At 42.2% G+C, this 22,656-nt stretch overlaps 1 protein-coding gene across 1 annotated transcript; it reads right to left on the bottom strand.

Annotated features, from left to right (window-relative positions):
* Positions 1-271: 271 nt before the first annotated feature.
* On the bottom strand, positions 272-21,935 carry ralba (v-ral simian leukemia viral oncogene homolog Ba (ras related)). The gene is made up of 5 exons (XM_029637027.2): positions 21,783-21,935; positions 3,588-3,753; positions 2,829-3,037; positions 2,353-2,530; positions 272-2,195 (listed from the first exon to the last, which is right to left on the bottom strand). The coding sequence occupies exons 2-5, from the start codon at positions 3,699-3,701 to the stop codon at positions 2,070-2,072; spliced, it is 627 nt and encodes a 208-aa protein (XP_029492887.1). The 5' UTR covers positions 3,702-3,753; positions 21,783-21,935; the 3' UTR covers positions 272-2,069.
* Positions 21,936-22,656: the final 721 nt, after the last annotated feature.

Raw genomic sequence — 22,656 nt, 5'->3', positions numbered from 1 at the left:
TCATTGCTATGCACTTTTTGCATCTAAAGTAAGATCTCAATGTACTGTGAATGACCTGTAGAGGATACTGTATGGCATGTTTGTTTCCCTACCATTACAGTACTTTACACTATAATTCTGAAGGAAATATGAGATGTATCATGTACTGAGACTAGTAGGCATTTCAAAATATACATTCAACACATATCAACAAAGACAACATTGTCTAAATCTAACAGGTTGAATCCAATATTTCATGATTGACCATTTTACGTTGCGATTGAAGACCAACTTTACAAAGAAAAAAACATTTATTTGGCAACATATTTTGAATTTTTTTGTTCAGAAAAGGTGAAAACCTAGGAATAATAGACTAACTTTAAAAGAGAAGAGTAGGACACACATTGTTATTAAAGAGCAGAATGATTAGGACAGTGGTTGTTGGAAATATTACTTTACTGTTGTAGGGCAGAACAGAGTGACTGATCCAACAATAACAGCAAATGAGCTGTGTCCCTCACCAGAGTAGCATTCATTAGGGCACAATACATTATTTTATGTAGAAAAAAAAAATCAATTTCCTATTGGTCAAGTCCAGGTAGTCCCTTCATGTGCCTGTCCATTTTGTTCAATTTGATGCCTAATGAACATGACCAAAGTTCGTTCACACAGACACAAATGAACCAGAAGTATCAACTGTTGTCTGATGCACATACATACACTCAGTTAATATACAAACATTATTTATATAGAGGGGTGAATTGGTAGTGAGTTGGTAGCCTATATCAGTGAGTTGGTAGCCTATATCATGATATCCTTAATGGTTTTGGCACAAACTGCTTTAGCATCCTCCAGCATGGTAACTTTGAAGAGTTCTTATTTTTTAAGGTATTGGCAACAATGTAGTGCACTTTCTACAAAAGCATTAGAATAAAATCCATAATAAGTACAAATATTAATAACCCAAAGCTGACGTTGACTGGCTGATAGTTAATGGCAACACAGAGTGTACTTAAATCTCACTCTCCTCTTATGGTGCCAACTGACCCATATTGCACAGACTAATAGATGTGGCAAAGTTCCATTTCAGTTCCTGTATTTACCAGGAAGTACCCAATAAGTGCCAGCAGGTGGCTCCAAAAACACTGCATGCTAACTGCCACGGGAGTTCTGGTTAGTAAACTTACAACTTCACACCTCAACATCCATCATTCTTAGACTAGGTTCAGGAGTTTTTCCTGACAATGTAAACTGACCCGAAGAAACTCCTGGCCCCCACATGTGCTTTGAATCCTTAGGCAATGAGCCTTCTTGATTGACAATTGCTTTATCCTATTGTAAAGGAAACAATGACAAGTTCAGTCTTAGTCCCCAACTCTTACTAACTAGGAAATCTTTTTTTTTTCATTAAGAAACACAGATTAGTGGTGATGTCCATGACCACATAGACATCAGTGAAAAGCATTGAAATGAGTTTTGCTACATTTCTGTGCTTGACTGAAACAATCCCCATTCACAGATCCATTCCCATTCTAGACAAAAATGTCCCAAGGCCCATTCTTGATGAAAATAAATGGTATAAGTTGATCATAAAGGACAGATCTATTGAGATAGACAGAACAAGATCAAAGCAGACTGAAGTTAGTGTTGGAGGCAGTTTGGTCATTAGGTTGTTATCAGGGGAGCGGTCAGGCATTGCAGATCAAGTCACAGAGTAGCAGAACAATGGCCACCTTCCATTAAAAACAATAAACAGTCAGGCTATCTAACCTTAAGTTTTAGTTGCAAAAACAGTGGTTGAGAACGTGGTAAACACCTGGGTTGGGGTCAATTCCATTTAACTTCTAGAAGTAAACTGAAATTCCAATTTCCCTTATTGAAAAGCAATGAGCAAAATTGCTACTGGAATTTTAGTTGAAATGGAACTAACCCCATACCTGCTAAACAAACCTACTATGGCCAGATTAAAAACAAATCTAAAACTTTTGACTCAATGTGAGGATGGATGTTCTGATGTGATTCTGAGCTGGTTGGTTCCTCAGAGTAACAATAGATTGTGGTGTTTTGTGTTGTAAAGGTCTATGTTGGGTTCAGAGTAAACAGCATCGCTCTTTGAAACTCTTCTTGTTCTTATTCTTGTTCTTTCCCTTGCCGTTTTTGTCCTTGTTTTCCGACATCTTCTTGCCTCGCACCTCTCGCATTAGGTCAAAGAATACCTTGAGAATTTAAAATAAACAATGTTGCTAGACACATTTACCTGAACAGACAATTATCAGTCATGGTCCACCACTATTTCTGTATCACTTTATCAACTTGAAAATGGCATATAGAACATAATTGTCTGCAGTAATTACACACACACAGTGACAGTACCTTGTCAACGTTGGCTCGTGTCTTAGCTGATGTCTCTACATACTGCACCCCCCACTCCTCTGCCTTGGCTCGGGCCTCGTCTACAGAGACCTGTCTGCGGTCCTCCAAGTCAGACTTGTTCCCCACAACCAACAGAGGAATCTTATCCTCCTCTGCCTTCACCCGCAGTATCTGCTCCCTGAAACACACACATTACAAGCATTACAAATACTTTATCTAGATCCAGAGATAAGCATTGAGGTCAGGTGCAAAGGACAAACATTGGGAAAAGGGAATAGAGGTGTATGGTCTTACAATCAAGAAGTCATGGAAATGATTTCCTAGGTCTATATCGCAGGCAAACACACACACACTCACGCAAATCATAGTTTCCGAGTATTCTGTCACTACTGTCATAGTGAGTGTTCAGTCTGTATCACATTAGGCTGCCGTCAATGCCATGCTAGGATACATGAGGAGTTAGTCATGGTACCAACCTGAACTCTGCAGTAGCTGTGAAGGACTCGTGTTCTGTGATGGAGAAGACTAGCAGGAAGCCCTCTCCACTCCTGAAGTAGTTGTCTCTGATGGCAGCATAGTCCTCCTGTCCAGCCGTGTCCAGAATGTCGATCTGGACCTCCTCTCCATCTAGCACCACCTTCTTCCTGTAGCTGTCTGCCTTGGTGGGCTCATAGTCCTCCACAAACTAGGAGGAGGAACCACAGAACCGTCAGAACGATTCATCAGTCACGACAGTACATCACAGAGTGTAATGTGGAAATAGGCTGGGAGGCATCGTCAAGAATATTAGGTATAAACAAAGCTTCTACACAATACAGCTTTGAAACATTAACATATGACAAAAAGTAACAAGTATTAGTGATGGGGGGAAAGTCGATATAGTTAAATATCGGGATATTATTTTTGACGATATATCGTATAGTTTTGACTATCATTTTTTGCGCTAGTTGGCTGTACCTGCACCAAAATTCCATTTTTTTCCCCTTCATAGCTTGTTCTCCATATTATTTTTAAATATGGAGCCAATTTGTTTTCAGCACTTATTTCCATGACTGATCGAAACTAATTTTCTTATGGCTCTCTCTTGTCCCTCTGCAGTAGATATATGGTAAGCAATATGTTGAGAACATTGAATCACAATAAAATCATATCGGCACCAAAGTATCATGATAATATCATATTGTGAGGACCCTGGCAATTCCCAGCCCTAACAAGTATGTGTGTCGTGCTCTCACCTCGTCGTACATGAACTGCAGTGTGAGGGCGGACTTGCCCACGCCACCACTCCCCACCATAATGACCTTGTGCAAGGCCAGAGAACTCTGGGTCTTACTCTTACTGGCAGCCATCTCTGGTCTCTGTCACAAACCGTCACTATGTCCAAACACTCACTGACACCACCTGTAGAGACAGAAAGTACAACAGTCAGTCAGTGAACACACACACATACACACACACAAACAATACAGATAATACACACAGCAACAGTTCTTTGAGCTGTTTTTGTTTATTGATGTTCTGTATTATGTGTAACGCTCGTCGTGGGTGGAAGAAGAGGAGGACCAAATGCGCAGCGTGGTAAGTGTCCATATGGTTTTAATAAGAATACTGAACACTGAACAAAAACAATAAAACGACAAAACGAACAGTCCTGAACGGTGAAGCAAAACACAGAACAGAAAATAATCACCCACAAAACACAGGTGGGAAAAGGCTACCTAGGTATGATTCTCAATCAGAGACAACGGACAACACCTGCATCTGATTGAGAACCATACCAGGCCAAACACAAAACCACAACATAGAACATAGACATAGAAAAAAGAGCATAGACTACCCACCCAACTCACACCCTGACCATACTAAAACAAAGACATAACAAAAGAACTAAGGTCAGAACGTGACATTATGTCATTCTGTATTATGTTTCATGTTTTGTGTGGACCCCAGGAAGAGTAGCTGCTGCTTTTGCAACAGCTAATGGGGATCCTAATAAAATACCAAATACACACAGTACACACACACATTGCCCAGGCAATCACAGAGCCTACTAAAACTGATGGTCAACCTGTTTGATGAAAAGCACTCACAAAACCTTACACATAGTTGAACCAAGCTTGTGAAACCAAACTAGCCTACGTTGCAGCCAGTCCCAAACCTCATCCCCACACTGCCAAATAGGCTGGTCATGAATCTCACAGCAGACTTTAATAGCTGGCTTAGTGGGGTTCACCATCTAAAGGGCAATACCACCGATCAAATGCATGCCTACTGTAGGGTGGGATTTTGAACCATGATAAATACCTATTTTAAGGACAGCCTAACTCATAGAAAACCTAAAAGGAAGAGCAGTAAGACACCTTCAGGCCAGGGCAATATATCTGCATACACAGAAAACTGTACAATTGCTTTCAGGTGAATTTTAGTGACGAAGGACATTATGTCAAACTAGTTCAGTGGGTGAAATTATAATATGCTCTGGGCAACTTGATAGCCTTTGATAAAGCAGTTTAATAACATATCGTCTGCAATATATTTTAACAATCATGACCTTTGAGCTTCAGTGAGAACAGGTTTAGAACTTCTTAGAGCAGTGTTTGAACTGTGAGTTATCAACAGAAAGAGTCATGGAAATAACAGATTATTATTTTTAGGCAACTCTCCTACACACATTGACCACACACACAAGTGAAGTCATCTCCAAACATTTTAACAACTCCCCTCATACAGTCGCTGTAATGATGATTCATTGGAGCTGTAAAATGAATTGTATTCTGTAACATCCTGTGACCTCTCCCTTCACACTGTTGTGAAGGCTTTGTCAAGGATGGGACCAAGCCCTGTCCTTCCTGTTTCTGTGTAGCATAGTAGCCTACTGACACACATCTCTCTCTCCACTCTACCCTTCCCTCCAGGCATGGCCACGGCCAAGCTTAGCTGGTTACCATGACAACCTCCACCCCACACCTGTACAGGTAAATTCTCATGGACTGATGCACATAAGATAAATGTTAGTAGGGCAATTCCATGGTAACGGAATTATGCTGAGACTCAGATTTTCCACTTTAAAATGTATACCAAACAAAAACAATTGATTACAAAGATATTTTAAGCGAACAAAAATATATTCCATTACTGTGGAATTGCCCAGTGGCATCTGTCGACGGATTGTGGGACGTGACAACTAAAGACGAACGTTGTTCCAACACGCTGATTTTTCATCACTGATCATATTAGGGAGGGGACATTTAGCCCATAGACTTGCCCGAAACTGGCTGAAAGTTTCTGTTTAGAGGAGTGGAGACTTTGCTGGTCTCCGGTTCTCATCCTGCCTCAGGGGATTTCTGTCTTCGGAAACCAAGAGCTTTCCCAGCTTCCTGGGAAAGTCTTCTTGTCTGATCCTCCATACCAGCAAACCTGTCAGCTCGACATAAACACACTCAAAAAGTGTTTCAGTGAGTGTGCACATTACTGTTTGACTGTAAAGTCAAGTCAAATAAATGGCATCCGGGATAGAGAATGTATAATCTTGATGGTGAATTTAAAGCAAAAACAAAAAAAATTATTACTATAGAGCAGTGGTTCCCAAACTTTTTATAGTCCCGTACCCCTTCAAACATTCAACCTCCAGCTGCATACCCCATCTAGCACCAGGGTCAGTACACTCTCAAATGTAGTTTTTTTGCCATCATTGTAAGCCTGCCACACATACACTATACGATACATTTATTAAACATAAGAATGAGTGTGAGTTTTGTCACAACCCGGCTCGTGGGAAGTGACAAAGAGCTATTATAGGACCAGGGCACACATTATAATAACCAATCATTTTTCTCTTTACACCTTACAGATAAAACTTTATCTGTTGATCGAATATTGTGAATAACTCACCACAGGTTCATGAGAAGGGTGTGCTTGAAAGAATGCACATAACTCTGCAATGTTGGGTTGTATTGGAGAGAGTCTTAGTCTTAAATAATTTCCCACACACAATCCGTGCCTGTATTTAGTTTTCATGCTAGCGAGGGCCGAGAATCCACTCTCACATAGGTAAATGGTTGCAAAGGGCATCAGTGTCTTAACGGCACGATTTGCCAAGGCAGGATACTCTGGAGAGCAGCCCAATCCCGAAATCTGGCAGTGGCTTCTGATTGAATAAAATGTTCACAGAACCACTTGTTGCAATTTCGATGAGGCTCTCTTGTTCAGATATCGGTAAGTGGACTGAAGGCAGGGCATGAAAGGGATAACGAATCCAGTTGTTTGTGTCACACGTTTCAGGAAAGTACCTGCGTAATTGCGCACCCAACTCACTCAGGTGCTTCACAAGACCCTGCTAGGTAAAGTCCCCCCTTATCTCAGCTCGCTGGTCACCATAGCATCTCCCACCTGTAGCACACGCTCCAGCAGGTATATCTCTCTAGTCACCCCCAAAACCAATTCTTTCTTTGGCCGCCTCTCCTTCCAGTTCTCTGCTGCCAATGACTGGAACGAACTACAAAAATCTCTTAAATTGGAAACACTTATCTCCCTCACTAGCTTTAAGCACCAACTGTCAGAGCATCTTACAGATTACTGCACCTGTACATAGCCCACCTATAATTTAGCCCAAACAACTACCTCTTTCCCAACTGTATTTAATGTATTTATTTATTTTGCTCCTTTGCACCCCATTATTTTTATTTCTACTTTGCACATTCTTCCATTGCAAAACTACCATTCCAGTGTTTTACTTGCTATATTGTATTTACTTTGCCACCATGGCCTTTTTTGCCTTTACCTCCCTTCTCACCTAATTTGCTCACATTGTATATAGACTTGTTTTTTACTGTATTATTGACTGTATGTTTGTTTTACTCCATGTGTAACTCTGTGTCGTTGTATGTGTCGAACTGCTTTGCTTTATCTTGGCCAGGTCGCAATTGTAAATGAGAACTTGTTCTCAACTAGCCTACCTGGTTAAATAAAGGTGATTTTTTTTTTTTTTTTTCACTATATCACATTTGACATTGTCCATAAGCTTGAGTTAATTTACACACAAAAAAAAATAATCCAATGATGGAAAGACCTGTGTGTTGTCCTTGTTAATGCAGACAGAGAAGAGCTCCAACTTCTTAATCATAGCCTCAATTTTGTCCCGCACATTAAATATAGTTGTGGAGAGTCCCTGTAATCCTACATTCAGATAATTCAAGCGAGAAAAAATATCACCCAGATAGCCAGTCGTGTGAGAAACTAGTCATCATGCAAGCGATCAGACAAGTGAAAATTATGGTCAGTAAAGAAAACTTTAAGCTCGTCTCTCAATTAAAAAAAAAAAACGGGTCAATACTTTGCCCCTTGATAACCAGTGCACTTCTGTATGTTGTAAATGACCACTGCCCATATCATTGCATAGTGTAGAAAATACACAAAAGTTCAGGGGCCTTGCTTTAACAAAGTTAACCATTTTCACTGTAGTGTCCAAAATGTCTTTCAAGCTGTCAGGCATTCCTTTGGCAGCAAGAGCCTCTCGGTGGATGCTACAGTGTACCCAAGTGGTGTCGGGAGCAACTGCTTGCACACGCGTTACCACTCCCCTATGTCTCCCTGTCATGGCTTTTGTGCCATCAGTACAGATACCAACACATATTGACCACCAAAGTCCATTTGATGTCACAACGCTGTTGTCCTGGTTTCCAGTGGTTTGTAGAATAGGATGTCTTCCTTAATTGACCCACCATAAACGTAATGGACATATACTAGGAGCTGGGCCAGGCTCACCACGTCTGTATGCGAAGCAGTTATTGTTTCAAAACATCTCCTGCCATGTCACTAATGCATCGTGAAACAGTGTTGTTTGATGAAGGCATTGTCTGTATAGTTTTTTTGGCATTTCCCCCCGGCATTGTTCCAGCCATATCTGCGGCAGCAGCAAGAATTAGGTCCTCCACAATAGTATGGGGCTTGTCTGTCCCAGCCACTCAGTAGCGCACCATATAAAACTCTTCTAGCCCCTTCTTATTAATGGTGTCTGTTGCTTTTATACATATCTTACTACTCGAAAGTCGTCTTAATTCTCGCTCAAAAAACTCCTGTGGCTTATTTTTCAAATTGGCATATTTTGTTTCTAAATGTCTGCGCAAGAGTGAAGGTTTCATCAAGTTGTGAGATAGTACTTTTCCACATATAACACACTGTGGCTGAGGAAAGGCACTGCTCTCAATATAGGTGAACCCCAAATCAATGTAGTTCTCATCATATTTGCGCCTCTTCGATGGTCCAATGCCCATGTCTGTTGTTTGGTGTTTTCCCAGGTAAGGGGGCAGTAGCTCTTCGGCTGCATCGGAATCACAACTTTTTTTTATGCATCAGAATCACAACTGTCAGTGTCCATGCTAGCTGGGCTAACAACACATGTAGAATTACTGATGCTAGCATTGGATGTGCTCGTGGAAGCAGAACAACGTGTCGTCGACAGGTGCAGGTGTAGTACTGCTGGTAGTAGCAGTACTATCAGTAGAGCTGGTATGTGTCTCTCTGGACGCGGACCTTCCTTTTGTTAACCATTTATCAATTTTTGAGCAAACGGAATGAGCAGCAGCTACGTTTGGTTACATACGGACCGTTAGTGGAATTCCAGCGAGAGAGTAAAGGTTAATGTGATTGGATGTTACTTATTTGACTGGGTTACCTGTATTTGACAGTGTGTTGTTATTTCGCTGAACACTAGATGGTTTAATTTTATTTTATTTGGCGTACCCCCGACGGCATTGCCCCAGTTTGGGAATACCTGCTGTGGAGTATATCGATTAACAAACCTGGACACTCAACTGTTTTTCCTGCACAATTGCCCACAGCTAAGCTATGATATGTCTGTAGCAGAAAACAAATAGCTTCATGAAGGTAAAACCACTAACTGGGGGGGTGAAGGGAGGAGTGGCCTTATGGGATGCCAGGTCACCCTGGATCTTCCTGTCAAGGAAAAAATAGGTCTGCCCATGTAACATCCTGTCTTTGTTTCTAGAGGCCGACAGAGGCAGACCTGAGTGGACAGGAAGGACACACCGGGTGGCTGCAGGCTGAACCTGCTAAGTGACGAGCTCAGCACTTTAAAACAGGAGGTACAGTAAATGTGTTACTCCCATCCAACACACAATGAGACCGAGCAAGAAAAGCAGAACCGCTACACTACCACTCAGCCTAGTTTATCACTCATTCACTTTCAGGTAGGTCTCAATTTAAAATGTTGTACCAATCCAATGCTACTGCCTAATATACACTACATTATAGTACTATTACAGTTTCATTATGGATAACGTCATTGTCATTGTAGGCTCATTGAAGAAGAAAAACGAACATGACTTGTGAATGAGAGGCCCATCGAGAATGAGTCATGGGATCCTCCATTTCCTCTAACTTCAGTGCCAGTCAATGAAGTCTACGCTAAGGTTAAATGGAGGGTGGCCTTGAGTGCCCGTCCCCAGCAGAAAACACTGCAAACTACCTGACCTATATATACAGCATAGTACAGTAGAGGGTTGTAGGGCTATACAAGGCCTATCTGCCTGATCAGTCTATGTCTGACAGCTAGGAGTTGCTGAAATATAAATGACTAGAGCATACAACCAGGCTGCAGGAATTCATTAGGATTCCCCAGACGATACACTGAGTCAATATAGCAGGCAGAAGGAAGCCTATGTTCTCCAAACAGATGATACAGTGAGTCCATACAGCACAGCCAGGCATAGGGCCAGGCATCCAATGTTCTCTACTATCTTCCACCCTTCCACATCCCATACAACAGACAGCACAGTGAGTCCATATAGCGGCAGAGAAGAGCCCACTAGGCAGTCCCATGTTCTCTTCACTGTCTTGGCATCTTCTGACATGGAATAGCCCACAACACAGTGCGACACTGGGAAATTCCTGACAAAGGTTTTAGCCTCCCACAGCCTATCCAGTAGGCATATTTATTGCAGTGTAATGTGTAATATGCAGTGTAGGATAGAACCAGGCTTCAATCAGGTGTCCTCTGCATGTGTACTACGCTGTCTACTACAAATACTTATCTGTAGATCAGTGCATTGTTGGATGAGAAGTGCTTGATCAGGGTGACCTCAAACCCTCTCCACTGCAGAGAGGCGACAAGGGGGAGGGGAGGGCTGAGGTCAATCAAGGCACATGTCAGGCCTTGAGCTCAGCCCCGTACACTGGGTGGAGGAGGGGCAGGAGGAAGGGACGAGGAGCAGAACAGGTGATTGCTGCTAGAAACATGCCAGTCAGGATAAGTCAGGATGCCAGTCTTGATAAAGTCAGGATGCCAGTCAGGATAAGTCAGGATGCCAGTCAGGATAAAGTCAGCATAAGTCAGGATGCCAGTCAGGATAAAGTCAGCATAAGTCAGGATGCCAGTCAGGATAAGTCAGGATGCCAGTCAGGATGCCAGTCAGGATAAAGTCAGGATGCCAGTCAGGATAAAGTCAGGTGACAGGCAACATGGTGTACAGGTAACTACAATTAAACAGCAGTCAACCTAACAGAACATTGACTGAAATGATGGGTTTCAGAAGCCAGAGTCAGGTCCATATTATTGTGATACAGAACATATCCTGCCATTTACACTGACTCATCAACAACACACTGACTGAAATATAAGTATAGTACTGGAAAACAGTCTAATTTAATTTAATTAATTCAGATAATGTAACTTCATCAACAACAGATCAGTTATTCATTCAGTTAGTCATGCTACAACATCTTCAACAAATCTTAGTCAGTCCTTCCTTCCTTAATCATAAAAGTAAGTTGAAGCTATAAAACGTGATGAGTTTCAAAACATGAGCCATGATGCAACCACTATGTTAGCATACTCTGGTAAAGTGTTTAAAATGCAGTTGCCTGGTAGGATTCTTCCTGCCTTCACCTTATAGGCCAGTTGGGGACTTTCTGAAAAATGTTATGGGGAAAACAGGGGGATCGATTGCCCAGAAAACATCCCCCAGCCAGGCCTCCCTTCCCTTTTCTAAAACCCTGGCTCTCACCCCAAGCTACAGTATATGCACTTCCTCTGGACGAACTCACATCTCACTTCCCTCCAAAACAGTACCAGGACTAGCCAGTTCCTCATCACCTGTTCGATACATCATGCACTAGGGGCACAGAACCTCCTCACCTGTTCAGCACATCACGCACTAGGGGCACAGAACCTCCTCACCTGTTCAGCACATCACGCACTAGGGGCACAGAACCGATGAGAAAGAGACACACAAAAAGCTATTCTCTTTCTCCTATTTCCACAAAGTGAATGGTACGAGCAGCAAGTTCCCTTCTAGTCTTTCTCTAGAATAAGTATGGTAGATAGCTTATGGATTATTGTTGCATTGATTGTGGCCAGAGTGGACTCTACAGTTAAAGTCATGAGGCAGGTGTTTAGGGGAAGGGGGTTTCATCTGTAACCTAAGCAGCACCCTGCACAGAGGGACAGGGAGTTCAGGGGAATACTCAGACTCTGGGAATGTCCCAATGACCTACTTTCTCCCAAAGTGTAAACTTCTTCACTTCCCTTCACTGATTTAAAAGGAATTGACTAGTATAAGAAATATGGTTAAACGTCCATGCCTCGACCAGGAAGTAGTGAACGGGTGCACACTTCAGGAGAAAGGAAATATTATTGAGACCCACCCCTTGTTTATCATCAGAGGGCTTATGAATAATTGAGACGGAGAGAGGGATTTATTTGTACTTTAATTGCATTTTTGTTCAATGTTTACTTTCTTTAAAGATCATATTTGAAACAGTATTTAAGGTCCATTCAGTTCAAATAAAGATTCGGGGGCTAATTTGTGAGGTAAAGCAGCTCCCCAATCTGAGCTGCCCGACACCCCACAATGCATACTAACCATCCCCAGCAGAGGAACCCACAGAGGACTCTTTGACTAATTTGGGCAGCAGGGTGCTAAACTGGGTCTCTGTTTCAAGCCTGATCCAACCACCCTAGTCGCTTAGTAGTACATTCACTCTTCTGAATTCTTAACACCCCTAATTCACTACATTCATAAATGCACTTGTGGAGGGCATTCCCTAGTATTTAAATAGGGAGAATATATCATATATAAGGGCTGATCTAACACACTTAGATCAGTGTTTATAGGTCTAATAAACAGACTACTGTTTATAGGTCTTATAGGAGCATATAGCTATACACAATGTTCTTGAATATGTAGAGCAAAAACACCATATGTAATTTTGTGATGACATCAGAGAAGAGTAGTCTTTCAGTTGGGGTTCAGTACCAGAGGACTGTTTTTTTATAGTCTATCTGGGGATGATTAGGAGGGGGGGGTTGACTTATAAAGGGGATACAAGGAACCTCCCAGATACTCCCCATCCTCCAATCCCATACTGCTACCACACACTCATACAACTCCTAAGCACTCAATCAGCTTTTCTATTTATTTCCTTTCATTTGAGACTCGGGTACATTTCTTGATCTGTAGTACTAATTTACAGCTCACTCTCCATTTTTTCCAAAAAATAAACTGCATCCTCCTCTCCTAGTTGTCTTGTCCCCATCTCTTAGCTCTATCGGCTAACATTTGTAAGCTGTAGGTCTACTCATCCACTGAAAGTTTTCAAGGGAAACAAAGCAGCCCCACACACACACACACACACAGTGGTCCCTAGGCTCCAGTCAATGGGTTACCATGGAGACAGGGCATGTCCCAGTTCATCTCAAATCCCTCTCAGGGATCAGGGGTGCCTGGCTGCCTAGAGTGAAGGACGCAAGGGGGTCTTTGGGATATCCAAAGAGGAGCTTGGAGCTCAACATGGTGGTAGCATAACCAGGAAAAATATGCTAACAGATGTTATCTGCTATGCTATATAAACTCAGCAAAAAAAGAAAAGTCCATTTTTCAGGACCCTGTCTTTCAAATATAATTTGTCAAAATCCAAAAAACTTCACAAATCTTCATTGTAAAGGGTTTAAACACTGTTTCCCATGCTTGTTCATGCTTGCACCTGTGGAACAGTCATTAAGACACTAACAGCTTACAGACGGTAGGCAATTAAGGTCACAGTTATGAAAACTTAGGACACTAAAGAGGCCCTTCTACTGACTCTGACAAACACCAAACGAAAGATGCCTAAGGATGTTCCTGCTCATCTGCGTGAACGTGCCTTAGGCATGCTGCAAGGAGGCATGAGGACTGCAGATGTGGCCAGGGCAATAAATTGCAATGTCCGTACTGTGAGACGCCTAAGACAGCGCTACAGAGAGACAGGACGGACAGCTGATCGTCCTCGCAGTGACACACCACGTGTTACAACACCTGCACAGGATCAGTACATCCGAACATGACACCTGCGGGACCGGTACAGGATGGCAACAACAACTGCCCGAGTTACACAAGGAACGTACAATCCCTCCATCAGTGCTCAGACTGTCCGCAATAGGCTGAGAGAGGCTTGACTGAGGGCTTGTAGGCCTGTTGTAAGGCAGGTCCTCACCAGACATCACTGGCAACAACGTCGCCTATGGGCACAAACCCACTGTCTCTGGACCAGTCAGGATTGGCAAAAAAGTGCTCTTCACTGACGAGTTGCGGTTTTGTCTCACCAGGGGTGATGGTCGGATTCGCGTTTATCGTTGAAGGAATGAGCATTACACCGAGGTGGTTACTCTGGAGTGGGATCGATTTGGAGGTGGAGGGTCCGTCATGGTCTGGGGCGGTGTGTCACAGCATCATCGGACTGCGCTTGTTGTCATTGCAGGCAATCTCAACACTGTGCGTTACAGGGAAGACATCTTCCTCCCTCATGTGGTACCCTTCCTGCAGGCTCATCCTGACATGACTCTCCAGCATGACAATGCCACCAGCCATACTGCTCGTTCTGTGCGTGATTTCCTGCAAGACAGGAATGTCAGTGTTCTGCCATGGCCAGCGAAGAGCCCAGATCTCAATCCCATTGAGCACGTCTGGGCCCTGTTGGATCGGAGGGTGAGGGCTAGGGCCATTCCCTCCAGAAATGTCCGGGAACTTGCAGGTGCCTTGATGGAAAAGTGGCAAGAACTGACACAGCAAGAACTGACAAATCTGGTGGAGTTCATGAGAAGAAGATGCACTGCAGTACTTAATGCAGCTAGTGGCCACACCAGATACTGACTGTTCATTTTAATTTTGACTCCCCCTTTGTTCAGGGACACATTATTCCATTTCTGTTAGTCACATGTCTGTGGAACTTGTTCAGTTTATGTCTCAGTTGGTGAATCTTCTAATGTTCATACAAATATTTACACATGTTAAATTTGCTAAAAATAAATGCAGTTGACAGTGAGAGAAGGTTTCTTTTTTTGCTGAGTTTACTGTGCTAGATGCTACGGTATGATAGATGCTATACTACGGTAGGTTATATGCTGTGCTAAATTATATGCTAACAGATGCTTTTATGTGGTGGCCTGGAATCAAACAACAGCAATCAGAGTGATGGCGACGCTCATATCTATCCAACACATCCCACTCACAACCTTCTGACTCAGATGCTATGTGGCCATAGTGGCCTGGAATCAAAACCTGCTAGTCAGAGCAATTGTGATGGCGATAAACATATCAGCCCATCATCCAACTACTGACACGGTCGGGGCCTTCTAAGCACTGAACAGACCCCAGATCGCTGGCTCTCTGTCTATCTCCCACTACAGCCATATCACTCACTGCTAGTGCAGATAGTACAGCTCTTTCAACATAACCCAACATAACCCACAGTTCCATTACCAGTACCCATAGAGATTACCAGCACTCGACATGAGTGGGAGAATGCCACACATCTGCAGTGGCATCAACTGTAATCAGCCTGAGAGGCCCTCGAGCAGCGTCCCCCAGTACAGGCAGGCACAGTCAGAGACACTGACACACACAGCCTGAGCTAGTCAAATGAGATGTAGGCCTACAACCTCAATAGAGCACAGGCAGGCACAGAGAGGCACTAGCATACACCGCGGGCACAGAGAGAGACAGCATAACATACCTAGCCACATGAATGTGATTATTAAGACTTACCTCAACAGAGCACACAGTCAGGGACAGACTGACGGCAGTGTTAGGCCTAGGCTATGAGACCGTGGGACATTGTTGTTCATTGAAAAATTTGAGTAGAATGTTATAGGCCTGTGGTAGAGCCTCATCAAGCCTTGTTTCCTAAAAACAGACCACAGCCTTATGTAATATGTACTACAGTAGAGTATGTAAGAGAGGGGAGGGGATAAGAATAACCTTTGCAACGACGGTCCGGACCAACCTACTTCAGAATAAGGCCCATGTCTTGAAAATATATATAATGAAAAATGCATAGCTAGCTTCTCTCTGTAGTCTGTACTTAGATGTAAGGCAGAATATAGTCCTGTTTGCTTTTGTAGTCATTTTGCTTAGTGTTATTGGTTTTAAAAAGTTAAAAGTTAAACACATAGAATCCATACATTGGATTGCATACCATTTAGGGCTAAGGAGAAAACGTCTGATTCTAATCAAACCCATGTTACTATGGTAGTGAGCTTATGCATTAGGCTTAACTTCATGTGTTAGGAGCACAATCTCAGAGGGACCAGACACCTCCCAGGTCTTGCTGGGACATGCAGTGAGAAAACAAGCATTTCATAAAGACATCCTCGGCTTCAGTCAAAAAGAGACACATGGAAGCAAGAAGAGAAAGCGAGAGTGAGAAAACATGCATTTCGTAAGGACATCCCCAGCTTCAGTCAGAGAGAGCGAGAGAAAGATGTGGAAGGAATGAGAGAACAAAGGGAGAAGGGGAAAGGGGAAAGAAGGCCAGATGGATACAAAAACCACAAACTAGCTGGCAGATACATAAGTTAAGCAGGGCCAAAAAGAGAAGTTATAAGAACCCTTTTTCCACATGTAGGCCTACTTTTCCCTTGTCAAAGTCAACAGACTATGAGTGGGTCTGGGCTCTGGGTGAAGTTGAGCAGAGCTGGAGGAGCTTACTCGGTGACAAGCAGGGCTGGGTTGTGGCGAGAGGAGAGCTTCCCTCAGTCCAGCCTCCCTAGAGAGGCCCTGCTTGTGGACATGTTTATGTTTATGGTCCAGGGAGGGTGAAGGGCTGGTACCCACTACCACCCAGACCCGGCTTCAAATACTCTGTAAATAATGTAAACTCTGAAATATGTCAAATACATTGAGTGTTTGCTTTCGTCTACCTGGAATATCAGGCAGGTGAGGCTTGCAACTTTTGGGACTTTCCCATTGGCTACATTACAACAGGAGGGGACCAGCCACCTCCCAGGACTTGCTGGGACATGCAGTGAGAAAACAAGCATTTCGTGAAGACATCCCTGTCTTCAGTCAGAAATGTGTGGAATAAAGGAGAGAAAGGGAGAAATAGAGAGAAAACAATCATTTCGTAAAGACATCCCCGACATCAGTCAAAAAGAAATACGTGCTTTAGTCTACCTGGAATACCAGGCAGGTGGGGCGTGCACCTTTTGGGACTTTTCCATTGGCTACATTGCAATAGGCATACTCAAATCAAGCACACCTAAAGTATTTTGAATTTCAAATTCTATTTGAACCCAGGTGTAGCTGGCTCCCACTACTTAAACTCCTCTCTCTTCTCTCCAGTAGGCACAAGGGGCATCCAGCCAACAAGGCATTCATCACCAGGAGGTCACTGATAGGACCTGACTCTCACAACAAAATATACAGCATTGATTCCGACGCAGAGCAGACGATTGATGGCATGATGATCCGTCTCTCTTTCTCCGCTCTGAAAATGAGCTTTTCCCAAGTCATATAAAATGGCTCTATGTCTGTGCCTGTCTAGTCCAACCTCCACCGCCAACATCATTAGTAGACAGTTCTCTTCTTACTCAGATGTCATTACATTCTGAATGAATTTCTAGAAGACAGGACAGGAGGCCAGAGACGGTCAGCTAAAGTCACTAGGAAGATCTTTAAATAGTGCATGAGGTTCTCTGTCATGGATCGGAGCAGAAATGTCATCAGGTTAAACTGGAAAGAAAGAACCCTGAATGAAACCCATTTTTTCCGCTCCCCTGCTATATCAGATAATACTTGTCATATTCTTTCTGACAGCTCCCAGTAACAGGAAATAACCAGAAGGATTACATTTTAAACGAAAGGGCCTTGAGTAGCTCTGAGACAGTCACATAAACATCCACAGCCTGAGTGAGTGTCTTAGGGCTCGGGGAGAGAGAAAGAAATCGGGGTCAGTCCAGTACCAATCTCAGGACCTTTCTCCACAGAAACAAAGATTCTGACAGTCCTTCACAATCAGTGAGGGAAATAAACGTCTCACTGAGACAGAACAGCATCAGAAAGTCAAGGCCTTGCACGCCACTTTTTTCTCATCTGCGAAAGCATTCATTTATGACCACCATACATACCCTAGCCTAGACCATTACCCATTAATAATCCTTGTCATAAGACATTCCGAATCTCTCAGAACTTCACTTAACAAAAGTCTGTTGACTTTAATGGGTTATAAACAAAACTGTTTATTCAGTTAGGGACAAAGACACCTAACACGAACACCAGCTGTGGGAAGGAGAATGTGAATGCCTTCACGTTCAGTCAGACACACTGGGCTGGTCATCTGAAGTTAAACTTTAAAAAGATGTGAATTAAGACTAGACAGGACTCCTGCTGTAGAAAGTCATGTTATCTTGTTAAGGGGACCTAAATGAGGATCTGATAGGACGGTCTCTACATTCTGCCTTCAAAGACAGAAGAATGCTCTGAATACAACCTTATTTTGGGTTCCCTTCTGAAACTTAAAAGAGCACAAGGAAGGGAAAGCACCAGGAAGGGAAAGCACAAGGCAACACCAGCTGTACAAAACAGGCCTATGTTTACATATGGAATATCTAGGCTACTACACTTCGGAATCCTTCATCTCCTTGTGATTCCCTTGATTTGATTCCCTTGATTTTGAAATTATTATTTATTGTATTATTTTTTGCAATATTGTCAGGTATGTGTAACAGCCAACAACAACTGGTCCAGTTGATGGAGGATATACTGTAGTCAGCAGTTTCACTTAACAAGGTAAATGTTATGGTTAACTGGCTGCACTCAGAGTCCAATGTGGCACTACCACATGACAGAACAGAGGAACACATAATATAGTCAAAATGGGTGGGTTTTGTCCATGCTCTATTCCTCAAGAGAGAGAATGAAACTAGGCTTGGTCCACCCTGAGGCACAGAGAGCTTAATATGGGGATGTTACTATTACACAGCTCACTGGCTGTGCCTGAACACCCATACGTATGTCCTAAATAATAGTCCGTTTGAGTATGCTTGAGGGAAAAAAAAGTTTACTAGTATGCGACAATTTGAAAATCGAGTATACTTTAAATGCCGGGATGTCATACTCATTTCATTTTGACAACAGCTAATCAATTAGATATGGTGATGCGCTACCGAAATCAACAAATAGCGGGAAACAACGCAATCATGCATGATACATTCTCAGTATGCGAAAATAGAATGTGTAATAGTATACAACATTTTGAAAATTGAGTATGGTTTAAATGCCAGGATCTTAGTCTCATTTTGGATCTTCATCTAGTAGAATTCGATGCACACTTTTCCACGATGCATTGGAAGAGTTGGGCTGCGAATGATAGGTTCTAGTTCTCTTCAAGTAGCCAAACTAGGCTACTTAACTGGGCAGGTGCCCAAAGCTTCTGTGGTGGTGTTCAAATTAAAATGATCACGAGTATTGCATCGTAGGCTACAACACTCTTAGACAAACGGTTTCCAAAAGGGTTCTTTGACTGGTCCCATAGGAGAACCCTTTGAATAACCTTATTTGGCTCCAGGTAGAACCCTTTTGGGTTCCATGTAGAACCATCTCTAGAAAGGGTTCTACATGGAAAGAAAAGGGTTCTATATGGGACCAAATAAGGTTATTCAAAGGGTTCTCCTATGAGACCAGTCGAAGAACCCTTTTCTAGACAGCACCTTTTTTTCTAAGAGTATACATATTTGATAAGTATTTTTTATATATTTTTTCCCCCTAAGTGGATTTCTGTTTTCTCACTGAAAAGTGTTTCTTGTTCTCTTGGTCTTTTAAACTAAATACTAAACCATCTTTTGATTTCTGAATGTGTCGGCACCGGGGACTCGGTATGTAGCTGCTGTATTGATGTCATGGTAATCATGCCTTTTGATTTCTGAATGTGTCGGCACCGGGGACTCGGTATGTAGCTGCTGTATTGATGTCATGGTAATCATGCCTTTTGATTTCTGTATTGATGTCATGGTAATCATGCCTTTTGATTTCTGAATGTGTCGGCACCGGGACTCGGTATGTAGCTGCTGTATTGATGTCATGGTAATCATGCCTTTGATTTCTGAATGTGCTCGATGTCACATGCGGGGGGGACTCGGTATGTAGCTGTAGATGTCATGCATGCCTATTGATGTCATGGTAATCATGCCTTTTGATTTCTGAATGTGTCGGCACCGGGGACTCGGTATGTAGCTGCTGTATTGATGTCATGGTAATCATGCCTTTTGATTTGAACATATGGATTGTTTGAATTTTGTAGGCGTGGCTACCTATTTAATTATTGCATTTATGGATCAAGCCTTAGCAGTCATTCTGATCTCGTTCTCAATGATCAGTGCTTTAGTTTATTATGTTGCTGACCAGCGGTTCTGAACTTGTGATGCACCTGAAAAGTAGGCCTACATGTGGAAAAAGGGTTCTTATAACTTCTCTTTTTGGCCCTGCTGAACTTGTGATGCACCTGCACCTGATTTGGTGTGTGTACTCAGCTATTTTTATTTCATTTACACTGAGTATACCAAACATTAGGAACACCTTCCTAATATTGAGTTGCAAGGCCAGTGTCTTATGTTAACTTATTACAGCACAGTACGGTCAGAATGCTGGAGAGAGAGGAAAGTGTGTGTGTGTGTGTGTGTGTGTGTGTGTCCCTCCCACACCCTGGTGATAAGGGTGATGTAACTGTTCCACACCATACAGCCCATGTCTGTCATGTCATGTGATAAAGGCCATATAAAGGCTACACCCAACTTGAAGAACAACAGTAAGAAGTAACAAAATAATGGGCATGCTGTATCCAATTAAAACAAAAAGGCTATATTTAAGTAATTTATAAACTTCATAAAGGCCACATGACATGATTGTTGCTGAGCATAACCAGGAAGGATCTGTGTTATTAGCCTACATGATTCAAAAAAATATATTTAAACACAAAAAAGAATTCAGTCTAAATACTCTGCATCGGTTTTGGTAACAAATGAAAATGCCATTACTTATAGGCCTAAGTAGCCTTGCTCTGTTGACCTGGTGAACCATTTTGACAGGGCAGTACATACATGTCATTCCTTTTTTAAAGAGACAAGATACTAACCCATGCATGATAAATGTGTCCTAAAGTACAGACAATATATTATGGGAAAAGACAGCTACCTTGGGTGTGGCAACCTCGTTAGACATCGGCAGCACAGTGTTGTTTACATGCATAAGGCAAATATGGAACAAGATGTGAAGTATCCTATGTATATTATATGGTTGATGTGGTCCCAAAGTCATAGTAGCCTGTTTTAACAGTGTAATTACCCACAAAATGGTCTGTTGGGATAATCAGTGGTGGGAGAGCTAAATGAAACATTGTATCTGGGGAAGCCATGAGAGATACAGTTGCCTAAGACACTCTTACTGTATCTAATATGTAGCCTATCTAATAGGCCTACTGTATCTAAAGGAAACATATTTATACAAATATATATATTTGTCTTGTTAAACACATCGACAAGTGTGTAAGCTGTACAAGTGTGTGGTGTGAAATGAAAATGTTATTTTTTTATGTGTTTGGCCAGGGATTAAATACTTGGATTAAAATATGATTTAAATTACATTCAGCAAAACAGCTGACTAAAATAAAATAAATAAACATAAGAAAAGATCGCAGTGATACAGTAGCCTAGCCTAATCATCAATGATCGTTGTTTTGGCCTTAATACACGAACAACATTATAGCAACATTGTTGTTTTACTAGTCCATAATACCGCTGAGTGCAACAATGTATAAAAATACTGATGGTCTCTAAAGGACTTCTATTATCATCGTGCCACATCCCCGTTACCGCCTCGGGGAGTGTGCTTTCAATTGGATAAGTGCAACTGGTAAAGGCCCTACCACTATTTTGAATAATTGTATTATGGTCGTTTCAAACAGAAGTCACAAATATGGGCATTTATTCCCATAGTCTGCAAATCTATAGATTTGAGTTAGGAAAGGAAGGAAGGGAGGGAAAACCTGCCTCGACTGGTAGGTAGTCTCACTCTAAAAGAACAGAGACGTAGTAGCCGTATAGCTACATATAAATGCTCTGTAATAAATATACATTTATTTATTAGATATTTTTGAAAGCTTACCAAAGCAAGATTTTGACGTTTCCCCTTTCTTGCTGCTATCTTGATGAGTGCATTAATGGTGAATAGCGAGGCATAGGGCTGCCGAGTTCCACTGTTCCAACACAAACCGACCGTCCGCTGCAACTCAAAACCCCACCTTCCGGACATACAGGGAGGAAGAAGCCCGACAGGATATGATGTCAACAACAGCTCACTTGCGCTGGCACTCCAAATGGCCCCGTCATAATATCGTCCAAATGGATCCTTCCTTTCCTCCTTACTTTAAGTAGTATGCTCATCTCTGATCAGGAGTGACATGGAACGATGAAAGTTATGGGATAAATCTCTCCTTTCACCAATCCATCTGTATTAGGTCAGTGAGCTACTTTAAAAAGCGAGGGGTTCGTTTGAAAGCATTTGAATAGGAACACTGCACCTAGTATGAATACTGATCTTCATACATAGGCCTAGTTGTCTTTCGTTTGTGTAAATGTATGAACACAGAATCAGTTATCAGTTATATTTTGCCTGGTTTTCTTTATGGATTACATTTGACAGATGGTTAAATAACATGCTTGGATGTTTTGCTGCTGGTAATATGCCTAAATAATGTTGTATCATAGTGCCACCTGTTGATAAGAATAAACAGAATAGAACAGAATACACTGTGTCTACAAAACATTAAGAACACCTGCTCTTTCCATGACCACGTGAATCCAGGTGAACGCTATGATCCCGTATTGATGTCACTTGTTAAATCCACTTCAATCAGTGTAGATGAAGGGGAGGAGACAGGTTGATTAAGGATTTTTAAGACTTGAGACAACAGAGACATGGATTGTGTATATGTGCAAAAAGATGTAAGTGCTTTTGAACGTGGTATGGTAGTTGGTGC

The sequence above is a fragment of the Oncorhynchus nerka genome, linkage group LG3 (assembly GCF_034236695.1).
Source record: "Oncorhynchus nerka isolate Pitt River linkage group LG3, Oner_Uvic_2.0, whole genome shotgun sequence".
Taxonomy (NCBI): Eukaryota; Metazoa; Chordata; class Actinopteri; order Salmoniformes; family Salmonidae; genus Oncorhynchus; species Oncorhynchus nerka.
The sequence above is the reverse complement of the archived record's forward strand: the minus strand, read 5'-3'. Positions and strand labels throughout refer to the sequence as shown.